The sequence below is a fragment of the Schistocerca piceifrons genome, chromosome 3 (genome assembly GCF_021461385.2).
Source record: "Schistocerca piceifrons isolate TAMUIC-IGC-003096 chromosome 3, iqSchPice1.1, whole genome shotgun sequence".
Classification (NCBI taxonomy): domain Eukaryota; kingdom Metazoa; phylum Arthropoda; class Insecta; order Orthoptera; family Acrididae; genus Schistocerca; species Schistocerca piceifrons.
In genome coordinates this window covers 309,854,934-309,872,608 of record NC_060140.1, presented here as the reverse complement: position 1 = coordinate 309,872,608, position 17,675 = coordinate 309,854,934, and the positions used below count along the sequence as shown (strand labels likewise).

Here is a 17,675-nt window from a genome sequence, read left to right as displayed (position 1 = left end):
GGGAACAAGCTGCATCAATCCTTATTCGTCCTTCCTTGCCAAATATTTTTGCATGGGAACGTATTCGCGCATTTTGTGCTGAAAGAGAATAGCAGGGCGACAGCGGCAGTGGAAGACACGGGAGACAGTGCCAGTGGCACAAAAAGAGAGAAGAGACAGTTATGACGGACGAAAGATAGTGGCGGTGAAAGAGAGAGAGTGATGAAGGGAAGAGCAATGGGAGCCAAAGAGAGAGGGGATAACTATGATCAGTGAGCGGCGGTGGCAGTTAAAAGAGAAAAAGTGACGGATGGAGACAGTAGCAATGGGAGCAAAAGATGCCCCCCCCCCCTAGACCAGTGAACTTAACGTGATAAATCCTCACCACTTTCAATCTTCCCCTATATCCACCTGTTAAACTTTCCCCGTCTAGTAGTCAAAATCCCGAGCAAACAGTCCCCATGGACATTTGATGAGAGGAGCAGAATGTAAGTGAGAAAGAAAGATGCAGTAGCAATGGGAGAGAAAAAGAATGGGACAAAGAGAATGGCCAATGGGAGAAAATGGAGACAGTGGGACACAGACATATACAGGGTGTCCCAGCTATCTTGTCCACCCAAAATATCTCTGGAACAATAACAGCTATTGGAAAACGACTTTCACCGGTATCAATTTAGGGCTGGGGCCCATGAAACATTCTAAAACGACAGCATATGTGTTTTTTAACACAAACTTATGTTTTTTTAAATGGACCTCCTATATTTTTTCTTCAGCAATCCATAGCATGACAAAGCACATACACAATGGCGTTGATTGCATCGCAATATTCCCATTACATCCCGAGATATTAAGACGCGAAGTTGACGCTTGAAACACCCGACATGCGCTGCTAGCGCACGTCCTGAGGCTCAGGCGTGAACCCCATGCTGCCCGTAATCGCGATGTGATTGACATGCGTAATCACACTTCCATACTTATCAAGAGGTCCGAAACGAATACGGGCAGCATGGGGTTCACGCCTGAGCCTCAGGACGTGCGCTAGCAGCGCATGTCGGGTGTTTCAAGCGTCAACTTCGCGTCTCAATATCTCGGGATGTAATGGGAATATTGCGATGCAATCAACGCCATTGTGTATGTGCTTCGTCTTGCTATGGATTGCTGAAGAAAAAATATAGGAGGTCCATTTTAAAAAAACATAAGTTTGTGTTAAAAAACACATATTCTTTCGTTTTAGAATGTTTCCAAATATGTACATTCATGGGCCCCAGCCCTACATTGATACAGGTGAAAGTTGTTTTCCAATAGCTGTTATTGTTCCAGAGATATTTTGGGTGGACAAGATAGCTGGGACACCCTGTATAGGGAGAGTGACAGTGAGAGGGAGATGCTGAGTATGAAGGTATCACTATAAAGAGAACCTGGGTAAAATGATTTAGAATGTTCTACCTTAAAAGGGCGCGAAATATTCGTACGTGATGATTGTCGGTGAGAAAGGCGAAATGAGGGCTGAGGCAGCTAGTTCCCCACTTTTCTGCTAGAGTCTGTTACAAAGGAGGATATTCGACTTTTTTTGTGCTCCAACAGGAGCATTTTTCAACTGATCTTTAAATGAATCATTTACATGTTTTGACTGCCACTATCCTTTCATCACAGTTACTGCTGGTTTGGATAGTGTAGTTTATAACATTTTAATCAAATTAGAACTTCAATGACACTGGTGTGGCAAAAAATAACAGTTTTCAATTTATCCAGAACATAACATTGAGCATTATGCTGCCAATTTTTATAGATATAGGTTCTATTACGCTTCTACTGTTTAAATCTTGAAATCTGTGAAACCTACCTTCACATATGACCTATTTTCGTATTATATATTTAAAATGTTATAAATTGTTATTTTTTGCGTGGGCGTGTTTTTGATGCTTTTAAATGCATTCTGTCGTATATTTGTTATTGCTAAAACTGCTTTGGCAAATATGTTAGAAAATTACAAGTTTTGAATCTTTATAATAGAACGTGGTACTGAATTTTACTGATAATTAATTACTATTGGACCATTCATGTCCAGTGGGTCATTACATAATTCTATTCCACAGTGAGTTTTAGTCAGGTAAGAACTAGGACGAGAGCATAAACGAACTGACATGACAGAAATAAAAGGGGAGATCATGTCTGAAGAATGACTGATAATAGAATGCCTAAAATAATAACGATTTATCTACCAACAGGAGAAAGCTTAATAGGCAGACCAAGAAAAATGAGTAGAAATAAAATAGAAACTAACAACAGAAAATATAGCACTGAAAAAAGCATGTATCATGAAAATACCTAACAGTTGAAGAAAGAAGAAGTAGTTTCACACTAGCAGATCACTAAGTATAAAAAAGAAAAAAGATTTTGAAATGACAACTTCGCAGGTGGTCATAAACGTATTTCTTGTTGCGGTCTGATTAGAAAACTTGGGAGATAGTTTCAGGTGTATGCTTCTATAATACCAGGTGAATAAGCAACACGGCAGTACCAGTGAAGTGGTCTAATAATATAGATTCACGAACCTGTCATATACTGGCAGTTTAACTGCAGCATTCCCCTTCAGCTCAGGCATTATGGTATAGGACCTGTGCCTTCGTGAAGTGCGTTATGTTCAGTTCTGCAGCCATGTCGTCGACCCAGGTGGGGCCTTCATGACGCAAATGGCTTCGCGTTCAAGAAAACTGCAACTCAGATCGTCGTCCTGTCATCCAGATTTAGGTTTTCCGTGGATAACGTGAATTGGTTTGAAGGTTCTTTCGAAAATGATCCATCTTCCATACTTGTCCATATCGAGCTTGTGCTCTTCCTTTAGTGGCCTCATACTCGCTGGGAATTGAAACTGAAAAATTCTATCGAAGTTTTTCAATAAAATGCACTCAAGTGGTTTTTTAAACCCCACTTTGACGACTCATCTTGACGCATAACAAATTTCTTAACCCCGAGACTGGAATGTTGGTAGCAGTAGACAGTATCCCTAAAACATGAAATCTGGCGCGTAAAATGCAACCTACTGGAAAACCAAAGGAGCTCGTGCGTTCGATATGTCTCGCAGAAGCGGTATCGATAGCTTTCCAGGCATTATAATGTTGGTATGACTTCATCAATAAGGTGATTGAAAAGCATTTTGCTTTGTATATCTGATATGTGAATATCAGTTTCTGCCTAACATTTCTGCTTCCCTTAGCTTTTCCCTGTAACATATACCATATCTTCGAGTTCCCCTAGATATTTTTCGAACTAATAGCTTAAATCAGGTATGACAGTCTTGTAAGCGATTGGACATCATGCAACTGCTTGCCTCCTCTCAGACTGATTCATCTTATTATCGGTGAGGTACGTAACCAGGGGCAGTAACGGCGTACCCAGACAAGGGCAGGAGAGGACAGTGGCTCCCCACCCCCTTGAAAACAACCTAATTCATCGTGTAAACCAAAATTCATCCTCCCCTGTCAGACAGACGTATCAATTCAGTATCAGTCTGAATAAAAATAGAGCATTTAATTGTATTGATTACTTGTATGTGTGCATTTGTTGTAGCATGAAATCCAAAAGCGTTTCGTCATTCGCTGCGAAACTAACGTGAGTCGTCGTTGTCGTCGTTGTCATTGTCGTCGTCGTCCCCTCCCTCCACCACAGCTCAGACCTGAGATCCTAGATATGCTACTGGGCAGCATAACATAAAGGGTCAATAAATCAGCCACACGCAGCTTTACCTACCAAATGTTGTACATAAGAGGCCTGCTCAACCAGAAAGGAAAGGAGAGACGAACACTAGAGTTTGGCGTCCCGTCGATAACGTGGTCTTTAGAGACTGTTCAGTTGCTCGGATTAGGCAAGGATGGGGAAGGAAATTGTCGTGCCCTATTCAAAAGAAACACCCTGGCGTTTGCCATAAGAAATGTACAGAAATCACGGAAACTCTACATCTGAATGGCCAGACGGGCATCTGAACCATCGCCCTGCGAGTCCACTGTGCTAACCATTGCGCCACCTCGTTCGATGTGTTAAGCCAGATTTCAGAAAACTGTTCAGTTGCACTTTAATTGGGAATTACGTGAACATTACTGAAGAGTGTACAGTGGTGAGTGTTGCGTCTTTGGTGTTGCAGAAGAAGCTGCCTGTGCCGTGGAAGAGCATTATGTCAACGCCAGCTGTCTGGGCTCTCATCGCTATCATGATTACCTTCGACTGGATCTTCTATCTTCTCATCACATCGCTGCCGCAGTACATCGCCCAAGTCTTGCACTTCGATATACGTAGTGTGAGTGTCCTAGCAGTACATGTTCCACAACTTAAAAAGTAATTTACAGTAATACAGATTTCTGTGCTGTGCTGCCGCGCAGGATTAGCCGAGCGGTCTAAGGAGCTGCAGTCATGGACTGTGAGACTGGTCCTGGCGGAGGTTCGAGTCCTCCCTCTGACATGGGTGTGTGTGTTTGTCCTTAGGATAATTTAGGTTACGTAGTGTGTAAGCTTAGGGACTGATGACCTTAGCAGTTAAGTCCCATAAGATTTCACACACATTTGAACATTTTGTGCTGTGCTGATTCATCTCCACAAGAAGACAAGTGGTATGGCGACTTCCGTAATTGCCGTTTTCGGTGTATTCTTATGCTGACAGCAAAGCGTAGTCAGGCTGTTTTGCCAATCAAGGTCCGCGCGTTGTACGTTGTTATATCATACTACTGAGGCGCATTTCCGATACAGACCGTGTGTCAGAGTTGCAGTGGTTAACGCAACTGCCTAATAAGAGGAGATCACGGTCCTAGTCGGGCACACATTTTTCACTCATCGCCGCTAATATCGTCTGTTCCTTCCCTTTCTCCCCCCCCCCCTCCCCCCCCACATCATCAATTTACATAACACTACTGAATGTACTCTAGGCTACACGACCTACATGAATGTAATGTGTGGGTTGTTTTCTGTGTACTTATTATACGTCCTGTTGGACTGCAGAACAGTTTTATTGTACACCTTTAAATTTTTTAAAGTTCTACCGGGGAAACTCAGAACAGAAGCCTAGTGTGCCAAACAGAATGTCAACAACAAGTACTGCCATTGCAACAGATGTTGGGCACGCGGCGAGAATTGCCACACAATCTCCAACTGAGGAAGGCAAAAATGCAGATGTTGCAGTACTGTATAACAAGGCACTGTGGAGTATAAGTAACTTCAATGCCAGAGCGCCACTGGGAAGTCAGACGTAGGGAGAATGACCTAAGCCGTCGACTCAGAATAATTAGTAAATTAACACAGAGAGGCAAGTAGCGTTGACGGGACAGATAAACGAGGGAAAATGTGCTCTTATAACACGAGCCACCGCGTCACAGGCACAGACTCAGCCGTTTAAATAACGAAACTGTCAGGGCTCAAAAAGACACTTTTCGTCGTGCTGCCATTCTGTCTAGTTCTCTAGAACCAGAGAGAATTACAATCTGTTGAGTTCCAGTGAAAACACAACAAGCTGATCGATGATGGCCTCTCTGTCATCCAATTGCTAAGTTCAGCATCGAGATGCAGCCAACCTGATGCAAACCACCGCCGTGGTCTAATGTTGTTATATGCTGTGTCATCACAGATGAGGAGACTGGTGTGCGGCCAGCCCTTCTCCACTTCATGTCATGACAGATGATCTGAAAGGTGCCATCTTTGCACTGATCAGCCATAGCTTGATTGCGTGGCCTCCTGGCTGACTCATGAGTATCTGCTGCAATCTTGGTCGATTCATGGTGGATGACCAGGACCTTGTCTTTCCAACAACCGACATCCTGGACCACAGTCGACAGTCTCCACATGAAGACACAAGTCCGCAGCTTGTGGGCAACTGGCTAGCATTTCTACCTCTGGATCACAGGGTCCTGGGTTTGATTCCCGGGTCGGGGATTTTCTGTGCCTGGGGACTGGGTGTTTGTGTTTTCCTCATCATTTCATCATCATTTAGGACAATGGCTAGACTGAACAATGAAAAGACTGGGAATTTGTACGGGCATTAATAACCACCATGTTGCGCGTTCTGAAAATCAGAATTATCATAATCATCTGAACACACAATGTGCTGTCTCTGAGAGCAATGAAGGAGGAACCGCACTGTGTTGCGGACTGTCTGGACAGACGATGCCTCCTTGTGCCCCTCACTGGCGCCAGATTAGCACACGACCAAGGCCCAGTGCCCCCCCCCCCCCCATGAACCATGGACCTTGCATTGGTGGGGAGGGTAAAATATTCGGAGATAAATAGTCCCCCATTCGGATCTCCGGGCGGGGACTACTCAGGAGGACGTCTTTATCAGGAGAAATAAAACTGGCGTTCTACAGATCGGAGCGTGGAATGTCAGATCCCGTAATTGGGCAGGTAGGTTAGAAAATTTAAAAAGGGGAATGGATAGGTTAAAGTTAGATTTAGTGGGAACTAGTGAAGTTCGGTGGCAGGAGGAACAAGACTTTTGGTCAGGTGAATACAGGGTTATAAATACAAAATCAAATAGGGGTAATGCAGGAGTAGGTTTAATAATGAATAAAAAAATAGGAGTGCGGGTAAGCTACTACAAACAGCATAGTGAACGCAGTATTGTGCCCAAGATAGACACGAAGCCCATGCCTACTACAGTAGTACAAGTTTATATGCCAACTAACTCTGCAGATAATTCAGAAATTGGTGAAATGTATGATGAGATAAAAGAAATTTATCAGGTAGTGACGGGAGACGAGAATGTAATAGTCATGGGTGACTGGAATTCGAGAGAAGGAAAAAGGAGAGAAGGAAACATAGCAAGTGAATATGGACTGGGGGTACGAAATGAAAGAGGAAGCCGTCTGGTAGAATTTTGCACAGAGCACAACTTAATCATAGCTAACACTTGGTACAAGAATCATAAAATAAGGTTGTATACATGGAAGAATCCTGGAGATGCTAGAAGGTATCAGATAGATTATATAATGGTAAGACAAAGATTTAGCAACCAGGTTTTAAATTGTAAGACATTTCCAGGGGCAGATGTGGACTCTGACCACAATCTATTGGTTATGAACTGTAGATTAAAACTGAAGAAACTGCAAAAAGGTGGGAATTTGAGGAGATGGGACCTGGATAAACTGACTAAACCAGAGGTTGTACAGAGTTTCAGGACGAGCATAAGGGAACAATTGACAGGAATGGGGGAAAGAAACACAGTAGAAGAAGAATGGGGAGCTCTGAGGGATGAAGTAGTGAAGGCAGCAGACGATCAAGTAGGTAAAAAGACGAGGGCTAGTAGAAATCCTTAGGTAACAGAAGAAATATTGAATTTAATGGATGAAAGGAGAAAATATAAAAATGCAGTAAATGAAACAGGCAAAAAGGAATACAAACGTCTCAAAAATTATATCGACAGGAAGTGCAAAATGGCTAAGCAGGGATGGCTAGAGGACAAATTTAAGGATGTAGAGGCTTATCTCACTAGGGGCAAGATAGATACTGCCTACAGGAAAATTAAAGACACCTTCGGAGAAAAGAGATTCACTTGTATGAATATCAAGAGCTCAGATAAAAACCCAGTTCTAAGCAAAGAAGGGTAAGCAGAAACGTGGAAGGAGTATATAGAGGGTCTATACAAGGGCGATGTACTTGAGGGCAATATTATGGAAATGGAAGAGGATGTAGATGAAGATGAAATGGGAGATACGATACTGCGTGAAGAGATTGACAGAGCACTGAAAGACCTGAGTCGAAATAAGGCCCTGGGAGTAGACAACATTCCATTAGAACTACTGACGGCCTTGGGAGAGCCAGTCCTGACAAAACTCAACCATCTGGTGAGCAAGATGTATGCGATAGGTGAAATACCCTCAGACTTCAAGAAGAATATAATAATTCCAATTCCAAAGAAAGCAGGTGTTGACAGATGTGAAAATTACAGAACTATCAGTTTAATAAGTCACAGCTGCAAAATACTAACGCGAATTCTTTACAGACGAATTGAAAAACTAGTAGAAGCCGACCTCGGGGAAGATCAGTTTGGATTCCGTAGAAATGTTGGAACACGTGAGGCAATACTGACCTTACGACTTATCTTAGAAGAAAGATTAATGAAAGGCAAACCTACGTTTCTAGCATTTGTAGACTTAGAGAAAGCTTTTGACAAAGTTGACTGGAATACTCTCTTTCAAAACTGGTTCAAATGGCTCCTAGCACTATGGGACTTAAAATCTGCGGTCATCAGTCCCCTAACTAACCTAAGGACATCACACACATCACACACATCCATGCCCGAGGCAGGATTCGAACCTGCGACCGTAGCGGTCACGCGGTTCCAGACTGAAGCGCCTAGAACCGTACGGCCACATCGGTCGGCACTCTCTTTCAAATTCTAAAGGTGGCGGGGTAAAATACAGGGAGCGAAAGGCTATTTACAGTTTGTACAGAAACCAGATGGCAGTTATAAGAGTAGAGGGGCACGAAAGGGAAGCAGTGGTTGGGAAGGAAGTGAGACAGGGTTGTAGCCTCTCCCCGATGTTATTCGACCTGTATATTGAGCAAGCAGTAAAGGAAACAAAAGAAAAATTCGGAGTAGGTATTAAAATCCACGGAAAAGAAATAAAAACTTTGAGGTTTGCCGATGACATTGTAATTCTGTCAGAGACAGCAAAGGACTTAGAAGAGCAGTTGAACGGAATGGACAGTGTCTTGAAAGGAGGATATAAGATGAACATCAACAAAAGCAAAACGAGGATAATAGAATGTAGTCGAATTAAGTCGGACAATGCTGAGGGAATTAGATTAGGAAATGAGACACTTAAAGTAGTAAAGAAGGTTTGTTATTTGGGGATGAAAATAACTGATGATGGTCGAAGTAGAGAGGATATAAAATGTAGACTGGCAATGGCAAAGAAAGCGTTTCTGAAGGAGAGAAATTTGTTAACATCGAGTAATTTCAGTGTCAGGAAGTCGTTTCTGAAAGTATTTGTATGGAGTGTACCCATGTATGGAAGTGAAACATGGACGATAAATAGTTTGGACAAGAAGAGAATAGAAGCTTTCGAAATGTGGTGCTACAGAAGAATGCTGAAGATTAGATGGGTAGATCACATAACTAATGAGGAGGTATTGAATCCAATTGGGGAGAAGAGGGGTTTGTGGCACAACTTGAGAAGAAGAAGGGACCGGTTGGTAGGACATGTTCTGAGGCATCACGGGATCACAAATTTAGCATTGGAGGGCAGCGTGGGGGGGGGGGGTTAAAAATCGTAGAAGGAGACCAAGAGATGGATAGACTAAGCAGATTCAGAAGGATGTGGGTTGCAGTAAGTACTGGTAGATGAAGAAGCTTGCACAGGATAGAATAGCATGGAGAGCTGCATCAAACCAGTCTGAGGACTGAAGACCACAACAACAACAAGACCCAGTGACCTGTGGGGCGAAGTCACGTCTCGCTGAAGAGGCACTAGTACTTCTTCGCCGCACACGCTTACACCGGGCCTCCAACCGTCGCTCTAAAGACACTTTACAATTCTGTAAACTCATCACGATAAATAAATGTTCTTGCAGATACCACTGTGTCACTGACAGTTCCGAGCATTCACTGAACCACTCACCCAAACTCCAATCCCAAACTCCTGCTCAAAGAGCAACCCCAGTTCTCCCGGTCGCAACAGTATGCTCTAAAAAGTCCTCTGCCAGATGGCACTACTTAAATCAATAGAAATCAAATGACACTGAGCGGAATTAAATTACTTCTTACCGTTACTAGCGTAACTATCAGGCAACACTATTCAGTACACCTGCATCTACGAGAACAGTGATGAGATGCTAAGTTAACGATCGCTGAAATGTTTTGTGTAGCCTAATTGTTACTGGAATTATCTCAGCTATTGACACGCTAGGCCCAATATAAACAAATAAAATTAACGAAGCTGTGGAGTATTTCTTGCAGTGAAGCCAGACGATGAACGTATCGCAGGGCCCGTCCTGTATCTCAGCGGCCCATTTAGGTGACCACGTGAATCATAAAAATCAACTGATCATTCTCGTGAAAAAAGCGAAAACCATCTAGATAGTAGTAATAAGCAATTCACAAGTTTTAAACGAATGATTTTTCTTAAAACCTAGAAAAACTAAAGCTTCCGTACAAAATCGATATGTCACCCATGTAATGGGCTATAAGGTAGATAAAAACTTGTGTATTTAATGTGTCAGAAACCATGTGTTACCTTTCAGACCATTAACGAGTTTTCACAAAGGCTTGGATGGGACTAGACAAGTACATCTACTGCGAACCTGAGCGCATTATTTGGAGCTAGTCCAACGACCTGCCACTTAAAACTAAATCGCCCGACTGTACCCAAAAATAGGGGGCGTGGTGAAGTGTCCTGTTTCAGCATTGTCCTGCAAAAGGTTCGCATCTGCCTTGTATTCAAGTCAGCACCAAAATGCAACTGTACCGACGAAAACGGCGTAATTTCATGTGAACAGTGTGACAGCAAAAGAAACACGAGTTATGTATATGCCCGAGTGGGGTCTGTTATGTAAGACAAGTCCGGCAGAACAGACACTACTCAGACATATACATTTCTGCAAAAGAGAGTAACGTCGTTAATTTCTGTGCGAATGCACAAATATCATTTAAACTCCTATGGGAATTAGGATTTGCGAGTAGAGTGTTTAATGGAGTAGGGTCACTGCATTGCAACGTGTGGTAAGTTGGGATTTCAGTCGGTTACGGACCGTGTTCAGATAGCCGAAGCGGTTAAGGCCACCGTTCATGAGATGCGGTAAGTCTGGGTTCGATTAAGGCGATCATTTAAAATAAAAAATAAAAAAATCCGCTAAGGCCACCGTTCATGAGATTCATTAAATCCATGTTCGTGTCCCAGTTCGGCACAAATTTTCAACTTTCGCCATTGCACTACCACAACACCCTCCGTGGCTAGGCATTAGGATTTCCCACCCACCCTTCCCCTTTCCTTCTCCTTCCTACATTTCGTATTTACAATCATAAGTTATGCCGAACTTCGTAAAGTCTTGGTATATCGCGATGGTCATCCATGAAATGATAGCGTTTCCTAAAACTCGGCTGGTTCAAATGTCTCTGAGCACTATGAGACTTAACTGCTGTGGTCATCAGTCCCCTAGAACTTAGAACTACTTAAACCTAACTAACCTAAGGACATCATACACATCCACGCCCGAGGCAGGATTCGAACCTGCGACCGTAGCAGTCGCGCGGTTCCAGACTGTAGCGCCTAGAACCGCTCGGCCACTCCGGCCGGCTAAAACTCGGTTTAGAGGATTCACACACAATCGTTTTTTTTTGAAATGTATGTCAATTCCGTCTGTACTTCATATTCCAGGAATTCGGGGAGGGGGTAGTGCCTTCTCACATGCCCTCCTTAAAGCCTGAGCCTGAAATGCACCGAAAACTAGTTAATGGAAGTAAAGTAGGTGTAATATTACATGAGCGACTGGCTATAGACGTAATTCATTTAACATACTGTCACAATGTTCAACGATATTCTCATTGGACAACCTTTTATAGAAGGTCTGCTAAACTTACTTGTTGTTAGTGGCATATGCGTATTTACTGTAAGCTGTGGTAAAGGTTGTATGGAGTCATGTTACCATGGGTGATTATGTAAATTTTCTGAATACATGAAATTTGGCTTCTTAACCCTTCATTTTACACAATGAGCAATTCAAGAACTAATTATTCCATTAACAGCCTTTCTTACTGCTATAATATTATGAGACGTACATTCTTAGTTTAATAGGGAATTACGCCGTCATTAACATTCTGTATTCGTGCTTTTCGACAGAATGGGATCATATCAGCCATTCCTCACATCACTGGTGGTGCTGGCAATTTGATATTTGTGTGGTTCACTGGTTTCCTGCTCCGGAAAGGACGCGTGTCCAAAACCTGCACGTTCCGGATTATAAATGGATTAGGTAAGTGCTGGCTGTCTAAAATTTCTTATCTTAGTAACAGCTTACATAGATACTTAGAACTGCAAAGATGTATGCACAAGACATTAAAATACCTGCTGTTCATTATGGAACATACTGCGTAGAGATATCTACAATGTAGAGGCCTAGCAACTGCTATTAAACACGCAAAAAAGGCACGTAAAGAGTTCAGGATATGAAATTAATTTAGTTAACACTGACTGATACCATTGATCACAAAGTGATGTCGCTGAATTTACCTAGCGCAAAGTGGAAAAGGGAAAAAGGATAAAGTGGAGAGTCCGACATAATGAAGGGTTAAACTCCCGATTCAAGACGAGGTCATGTGGAAGAAGCACAAGCTCGAAATTTTTAAGAATATACAGAGAAATCGGCCGTGCCCTTTCAACGGAACCATCTTAGCGCTCACCTAAGCAGAATATAAAAATAACAGAAGTCCTAACTTCGTTAACTGAACGGGCGATTGAAACTGTAAGTGGGCTGTTCTGTGTCGGCAGCGCTGTGTAGCGCTTTACATTGGATCTCTGACTGCGCTTTCTTTGTAAGAGACTCTGTGGCTGGTCGGACAGGTTGTTGGGGGTTAATCGCCAATACTGTTGGGCAGTTGGAAGTTAGTCGCCAGCAGTGACAGAAGTACTGTTGGGCAGTTGGAGGTGAACAGCCAGGAGTGATGGATGTTAAATGTAAGAAGTTAGCATTGATGTAGGGTAGAGGTCTGAAGTGTTAGCGTAGGCTAACGATCTGTACATATCCAACATTGAAATTGAAAATTAGTCATGATTATATCTTAGTATTGGATGACAATGATGATTTATATTCGTGTTTGAGCTGGATGTCACTTTATTAAGGTAAAAAATACATTATTTGGTCTGCAACAAAATATTTCCTTTGCTAACCACATGCCTATTAGCAGTTAGTGGCTTTAGTACCTAGAATCTTTTATTTAGCTGGCAGTATTGACGCTCGCCGTACTGTAGTAGTTCGCGTACTGAAGATTTTTCTGAGGTAAGTGCTTAATGAAATGTATAGGTTATTGTCAGGATTGCTTCTTATTCAGGGCCATTCTTTTGTATTAATTATTTGAAGTCAGGTTGTAATTTTTTTTGAGCAGTCAGATTGCGTTGAGCTAGGATATTGTGGGTCAGTGTTGACATGATAAGAAAAAGTAAAGAGAAAGTAAGCTCAGTACGTTTAGTTTTACTCAGCTGTTTCAGGATCAAATAATGTAGAAGTTTCATCTTCTCAGTCATTCTGCAGTTCAAGTACAGACATACTCATTTAAACTCCGGCCGGGGTCGCCGAGCGGTTCTAGGCGCTACAGTTGGAACCACGCGACCGCTACGGTCGCAGGTTCAAATCCTGCCTCGGGCATGGATGTGTGTGATGTCCTTAGGTTAGTTAGGTTTAAGTAATTCTAAGTTCTAGGGGACTGATGACCTTAGAAGTTAAGTCCCATAGTCTCAGAGAAATTTTTTGAACTCATTTAAATAAAGAAGTTTCAAAACATCTTTCTTTCGAATGCGACGCCAATGTCTCACCACCGCGCCACTTCGCTCGCTCTGATGTGACGAGTTTTTGTGATGTTACTCACAAGTAACCCCTCGAGTGCGAGGTCGCAAAAGGCCAATGAGGATTATGCCATTCGATGCCCGACGTTTTGTCTACCATGCAACCACAATATTGGTTGCTAACGGCAACAGAGGGGGGAACTGGATATATCCAATGGTGAGCACAGCATGAGGCTACGGAGCATAGTTCAACTGCTTAGTCGAAGAGTAACTCACAACAGTGCTACAGTGGTTCAAATGGCTCTGAGCACTATGGGACTCAACTTCTGAGGTTATTAGTCCCCTAGAACTTAGAACTAGTTAAACCTAGCTAACCTAAGGACATCACACACATCCATGCCCGAGGCAGGATTCGAACCTGCGACCGTAGCGGCCTCGCGGTTCCAGACTGCAGCGCCTATAACCGCACGGCTGTGCTACAGTGCTAGTGGTGTTAATACAGGGGCAAATAAAAGTGGCCCAGACGAGTGGATACGACTGGACGTGATTGTATGCATATAAACATACACCTTGACCTACAGTTACTTCCAACAGGATCGAGTATCTGCCTAGGCAGCAGGCCGAACCTTGGAGCACCTTCACACAGTCTTCACGCTTGACGGAGTTGTTACCAGAGGCCAGTCTGGTCGCGGCCCTAGCTGCCCATGCAGGTCGACTGACATGTCAGTGTGCGATTACACTGTGTATGAAGCCCTCAAGTCTAAGGTGTATTACAACAACCCCCATAGTCTTCAAGAACTGCAGCAGAACATTTCAGATGAGACTGCAGCAATTCCAGTACTCCTACTTCGATCCGCCTTCAGCAGCTTGCTGACCAGGGGCCAAAAGCGCAAAAAGATGCATGATGCTCACTTTCAACGTCTGCTGTAGTCAGGTTAGTATTGTATTTCCCTTCCTCTGCTGTTTTTGTTTGTATCCTGGAACTCTGTTCTCCGAGCCACTTTTATTTGCCCCACCCTGTACAAACCAGACCAATGACAACGATAAACGAAGCAAGCATTGCATTACATCTACAACAAGAGCTGCCGAAGTTGGTATTTCGTCAGGAAGGAACACAAGGAATTTTATAGAGTGAGAAAGAAGCAGCAGATGAAATATTAACGTTTTTGCACGACGAGTCAGTGGAATGTATGGTGTCGTATACGCTCGACTGTGAGGGCAATGTACATGAGGAGTAAAATGATGATGCTACGTCCTTAACAAGTGAAAGAGACACAAAAACAGGTGTCGAATCATGTCGTTCATCATCCTCGTCGGACAGGGAGTCACAAATCCCGTGTGGAGCGTAACGTAGTAAAGGACAATCGTTTTCCAAAGAGCGGATACTAAACACAATTACGTACATCTACATCTACATCTATACTCCGCGAGCCACCTTACGGTGTGTGGCGGAGAGTACTTATTGTACCACTATCTGATCCCCCCTTCCCTGTTCCATTCACGAATTGTGCGTGGGAAGAACGACTGCTTGTAAGTCTCCGTATTTGCTCTAATTTCTCGGATCTTTTCGTTGTGATCATTACGCGAGATATATGTGGGCGGTAGTAATATGTTGCCCATCTCTTCCCGGAATGTGCTCTCTCGTAATTTCGATAATAAACCTCTCCGTATTGCGTAACGCCTTTCTTGAAGTGTCCGCCACTGGAGCTTGTTCAGCATCTCCGTAACGCTCTCGCGCTGACTAAATGTCCCCATGACGAATCGCGCTGCTTTTCGCTGGATCATGTCTATCTCTTCTATTAATCCAACCTGGTAAGGGTCCCATACTGATGAGCAATACTCAAGAATCGGACGAACAAGCGTTTTGTAAGCTACTTCTTTCGTCGATGAGTCACATTTTCTTAGAATTCTTCCTATGAATCTCAACCTGGCGCCTGCTTTTCCCACTATTTGTTTTATGTGATCATTCCACTTCAGATCGCTCCGGATAGTAACTCCTAAGTATTTTACGGTCGTTACCGCTTCCAATGATTTACCACCTATGGCATAATCGTACTGGAATGGATTTCTGCCCCTATGTATGCGCATTATATTACATTTATCTACGTTTAGGGAAAGCTGCCAGCTGTCGCACCATGCATTAATCCTCTGCAGGTCTTCCTGGAGTACGTACGAGTCTTCTGATGTTGCTACTTTCTTGTAGACAACCGTGTCATCTGCAAATAGCCTCACGGAGCTACCGATGTTGTCAACTAAGTCATTTATGTATATTGTAAACAATAAAGGTCCTATCACGCTTCCTTGCGGTACTCCCGAAATTACCTCTACATCTGCAGATTTTGAACCGTTAAGAATGACATGTTGTGTTCTTTCTTCTAGGAAATCCTGAATCCAATCACAAACCTGGTCCGATATTCCGTAAGCTCGTATTTTTTTCACTAAACGTAAGTGCGGAACCGTATCAAATGCCTTCCTGAAGTCCAGGAATACGGCATCAATCTGCTCGCCAGTGTCTACGGCACTGTGAATTTCTTGGGCAAATAGGGCGAGCTGAGTTTCACATGATCTCTGTTTGCGGAATCCATGTTGGTTATGATGAAGGAGATTTGTATTATCTAAGAACGTCATAATACGAGAACACAAAACATGTTCCATTATTCTACAACAGATTGACGTAAGCGAAATAGGCCTATAATTATTCGCATCTGATTTATGACCCTTCTTGAAAATGGGAACGACCTGCGCTTTCTTCCAGTCGCTAGGTACTTTACGTTCTTCCAGCGATCTACGATAAATTGCTGATAGAAAGGGGGCAAGTTCTTTAGCATAATCACTGTAGAATCTTAAGGGTATCTCGTCTGGTCCGGATGCTTTTCCGCTACTAAGTGATAGCAGTTGTTTTTCAATTACGATATCGTTTATTTCAATATTTTCCATTTTGGCGTCCGTGCGACGGCTGAAGTCAGGGACCGTGTTACGATTTTCCGCAGTGAAACAGTTTCGGAACACTGAATTCAGTATTTCTGCCTTTCTTCGGTCGTCCTCTGTTTCGGTGCCATCGTGGTCAACGAGTGACTGAATAGGGGATTTAGATCCGCTTACCGATTTTACATATGACCAAAACTTTTTAGGGTTCTTGTTTAGATTGTTTGCCAATGTTTTATGTTCGAATTCGTTGAATGCTTCTCTCATTGCTCTCTTTACGCTCTTTTTCGCTTCGTTCAGCTTTTCCTTATCAGCTATGATTCGACTACTCTTAAACCTATGATGAAGCTTTCTTTGTTTCCGTAGTACCTTTCGTACATGATTGTTATACCACGGTGGATCTTTCCCCTCGCTTTGGACCTTAGTCGGTACGAACTTATCTAAGGCGTACTGGACGATGTTTCTGAATTTTTTCCATTTTTGTTCCACATCCTCTTCCTCAGAAATGAACGTTTGATGGTGGTCACTCAGATATTCTGCGATTTGTGCCCTATCACTCTTGTTAAGCAAATATATTTTCCTTCCTTTCTTGGCATTTCTTATTACACTTGTAGTCATTGATGCAACCACTGACTTATGATCACTGATACCCTCTTCTACATTCACGGAGTCGAAAAGTTCCGGTCTATTTGTTGCTATGAGGTCTAAAACGTTAGCTTCACGAGTTGGTTCTCTAACTATCTGCTCGAAGTAATTCTCGGACAAGGCAGTCAGGATAATGTCACAAGAGTCTCTGTCCCTGGCTCCAGTTCTGATTGTGTGACTATCCCATTCTATACCTGGTAGATTGAAGTCTCCCCCTATTACAATAGTATGATCACGAAACTTCTTCACGACGTTCTGCAGGTTCTCTCTGAGGCGCTCAACTACTACGGTTGCTGATGCAGGTGGTCTATAGAAGCATCCGACTATCATATCTGACCCACCTTTGATACTTAACTTAACCCAGATTATTTCACATTCGCATTCGCTAATAACTTCACTGGATATTATTGAATTCTTTACTGCTATAAATACTCCTCCACCATTGGCGTTTATCCTATCCTTGTGGTATATATTCCATTCTGTGTCTAGGATTTCGTTACTGTTCACTTCCGGTTTTAACCAACTTTCCGTTCCTAATACTATATGCGCACTATTTCCTTCAATAAGAGATACTAATTTAGGAACCTTGCCCTGGATACTCCTGCAGTTTACCAATATTACGTTAACTTTTCCTGTTTTTGGTCTCTG

At 42.9% G+C, this 17,675-nt stretch overlaps 1 protein-coding gene across 3 annotated transcripts in view; it reads left to right on the top strand.

Moving 5' to 3' along the window:
* The window catches only part of LOC124789532 (sialin-like), a 139,417-nt gene that overhangs the window by 60,702 nt on the left and 61,040 nt on the right, over positions 1–17,675 (top strand). For 2 of the 3 annotated variants that reach the window (XR_007016129.1, XM_047256927.1), the window contains exons 6-7: positions 4,121–4,273; positions 11,799–11,931. Coding sequence is in view for 2 of the 3 variants with exons in the window: in XM_047256927.1 (XP_047112883.1) it covers positions 4,121–4,273; positions 11,799–11,931 (286 nt within the window). In the remaining variant the exon portion in view is untranslated. The remainder of the gene's footprint in view (positions 1–4,120; positions 4,274–11,798; positions 11,932–17,675) is intronic. The other variant, XM_047256929.1, reaches the window with a different exon arrangement.